We start from the raw sequence: 3,078 nt of genomic DNA, 5'->3' as shown, positions 1-3,078 counted from the left end.
ATTTTTCACAACTGCTTCTGAATTAAAATCAGTTTTGATAACCTTAAAATTAAAAATTTCAAACACCTTATGATATTCTAAATAAATTTAAATTCTTTAACTTTTTAATTTTGAGTTTATTTATGTATTGTTTGGTTAGGAGGATATTATTTATTATGACACTTGTTTCGATTAATATTAAGTTTTCTTATTCTAAAAAAAGTATTGTTCGGTTAGGAACGAAGAAATGAATGTTTAGGGAGATATCTCCGAAAATGATTATTTTACAAAATTAAATATTCGGTTCCATAATAAATGTGTTATTAAACAACTTTAATTCATTAAATTTTATATTTTGAGACTGTTAACGATCATTTTTGTAGTATTAAACTAAAATATTAACGTTTCTAGCAAAATAAAAACCTAGTTCTCATTTAGAAAAAAAAATCTACAATACCAGTTTGATAGAGTAGACTTCGATTTTGAAATTCTTAGAATATATATGCTTTATCATTCCTCAATGCTAACCTTCTATATACTAGTGCTTAATTTATTTATTTTTAAAAAAATAGAAAATTTATGGAATGACATTTAGAGGATTACAAAGAAAGAGAGGAGGAACGAACACCCAACTCCCACGCTCAGACTAAAAACTCGCCGCTCGGAAAAAGGCATGAGCAAAACTATTCGTTAAACGTTTAACAAATTAAAGTAACTGAACAGTTAACCAAATCTCGTAACAAAGATTACAATAATCAATAAGACGAACTAAATACGAATAGGTGGAAGAGTTTGGTGCCAAATCTTGGACCACCAAGAGGCAATCGGGTTCCACCTGAAAAGTAGACCACCCTAGCTACTTGATCCAACTTAACGTTTCACGTAAGATAACGCATCGGCAATTAAGCATCAAGAACTCATCTTAACTCCCCATTCCCCTGCCATGAAGGAACCAGTATCATCACGGGCTACCAAGTCCAAACCAACATCTTAAAAAGAATAAGAAAAGGAATAGTTAAACATATGTAATTAATTCTTAATTTATAAATTGTGGTGAAGCTCTTAGCCTAGTGGTTGAGAGCTTACCTATGCCTTGGGAGGTCATGGGTTTGAATCTCATCCGGGTCTGGTGGGGATTTTTCCTTTTTTTTTAATGTAAGCGCATTGCGCAAATTTAAAAAAAAAAAATTCTTAATTTATAAATTATAGTATTATCTTGTTGACTTTCTTTTATATATATATATATATAAAAACTAGGTATCATATCTATTTGAATCCCCAAACTAAAGCTTAAAACCCAATTAGAACCTTAAACCCAATTAGTTTAGTGTCTTAATAGATGATTTTTATGGTTTGAAAAGAATCAAAGAAAAGGAATTAGGTTCCTTTCACACCTCATATTATAAATAATATTTAATGTACTTATATTGTTTTTTTTTATAAAATGTTCAATCCAAAAAAAAAGATCCTTTAAATAGTCATGTTCCCACCACACTCCTTAATTAACACATTTTTTTACAATCTTAATCAACAAAATTTCCATGGATTAGTACGTGAACTTTCACTATTTTATTCCTAAATTAACACATTTAACTAAATCTAGTTTCGTTTAGGTGGTATTAATATCATAATTGAAACTAAAACATGATTACTTCTCTAGCTTGTTCAAGGGTATAAATAATCATATATACCAATATTATTCTATATTCTATTTATTTCAATGATCCCATGGCATGAAACACCCCGGTTCACCTAGTCATTTCCTACAGAAGTTTGTTTATTTTATTTCAAATTCTCCCAATTTACTTATTGCATACTGCTATAAATACGTCTAGAGCAATCCAAACATAGCCAATACAAGCATCACCAAATATTAATCTTAGCAAGTTACAATTCATAGCATTATTATCAATGGCTTCTATGCAAAACACCAACATTGAAACCCCAATTCCAGCTGAGCATCTCGTAGCTCACATCAAGCAAGTCTATGATAGCATATTGAAGCTTGATTCTTTAAGGCCTTCAAAGCAGGTTAACAGTCTCTTTTCACACCTTGTAAAACTATGTATTCTACCTTCATCCTTAAACATCAACTCCTTATCCCCTGAGGAACAAGAAATGCGAAAAACGCTCATCGATCTCTCCGGCCGTGCTGAAGCTCTATTGGAGCTTGAATTTGCAACCTTCTTGATCAAAATCCCTCAACCCATGAACAATCTTAATCTGTTCCCATACTATGGGAACTACGTGAAGTTAGCACACATGGAATACAGAATCCTAGCTGAAAATGGAGTTTTGAAGCCTAAGAAAGTAGCTTTTGTAGGTTCAGGTCCAATGCCTTTAACTTCTCTTGTAATGGCTACTCATCATCTTAAATCATCTCATTTTGATAACTATGACATTGATGAGGTAGCCAATGATGTGGCCACACAAATTGTGAGTTCAGATGATGATCTAGAGAAGAGAATGAAGTTTGTGACATGTGATATAATGGAAGTGAAAGAGAAGCTCAGAGAATATGATTGCATATTCTTGGCAGCCTTGGTTGGGATGAGCAAAGAAGTGAAAGTGAAGATTATTGAACATATAAGGAAATATATGAAAGAGGATGGTGTTTTGCTCGTGAGAAGTGCAGATGGAGCTAGAGCTTTTCTCTACCCAGTTATTGATGAGAAGGACTTAGTTGGATTTCAGCTTCTTTCCATCTTTCACCCGAAAAACGATGTGATCAATTCGGTTGTTCTTGTTCGGAAGCCTATCTTTTGAAGTACATATGGTGTTGAGTAGCTTCCTGCTGATCTTTCTGTGGTGAAGTTATTCATCTGCTGCAGTTTTATGCCTTTTGCTTGATTTGTTTACTTGTTGTGTCCTGAATATTGTTATGATTTTCTTGGTTTGTTTAATTTGTTTACTTGTTGTGTCCTAAAAACACCTGTGTTTATTGTGTTTCACAAAACATTTTATGAGATTTGGGATGATCAATAAACTTTTTGCCAATCAAATAGACAAACAACAAATTAAAATATTCTCTCCACATATACGGCTTTTAAATAAAAACGGTTGCCAAGTTCATAAGAACCATCCTCTAATCTTAACTAG

General features: G+C 32.3%; 1 protein-coding gene across 1 annotated transcript; it reads left to right on the top strand.

Annotated features, from left to right (window-relative positions):
- Positions 1–1,751: 1,751 nt before the first annotated feature.
- On the top strand, positions 1,752–2,837 carry LOC136227826 (nicotianamine synthase-like). The gene has a single exon (XM_066016591.1). The coding sequence runs from the start codon at positions 1,891–1,893 to the stop codon at positions 2,743–2,745; it is 855 nt and encodes a 284-aa protein (XP_065872663.1). The 5' UTR covers positions 1,752–1,890; the 3' UTR covers positions 2,746–2,837.
- Positions 2,838–3,078: the final 241 nt, after the last annotated feature.

This window comes from Euphorbia lathyris, chromosome 4 (assembly GCF_963576675.1).
Source record: "Euphorbia lathyris chromosome 4, ddEupLath1.1, whole genome shotgun sequence".
Taxonomy (NCBI): Eukaryota; Viridiplantae; Streptophyta; class Magnoliopsida; order Malpighiales; family Euphorbiaceae; genus Euphorbia; species Euphorbia lathyris.
The sequence above is the reverse complement of the archived record's forward strand: the minus strand, read 5'-3'. Positions and strand labels throughout refer to the sequence as shown.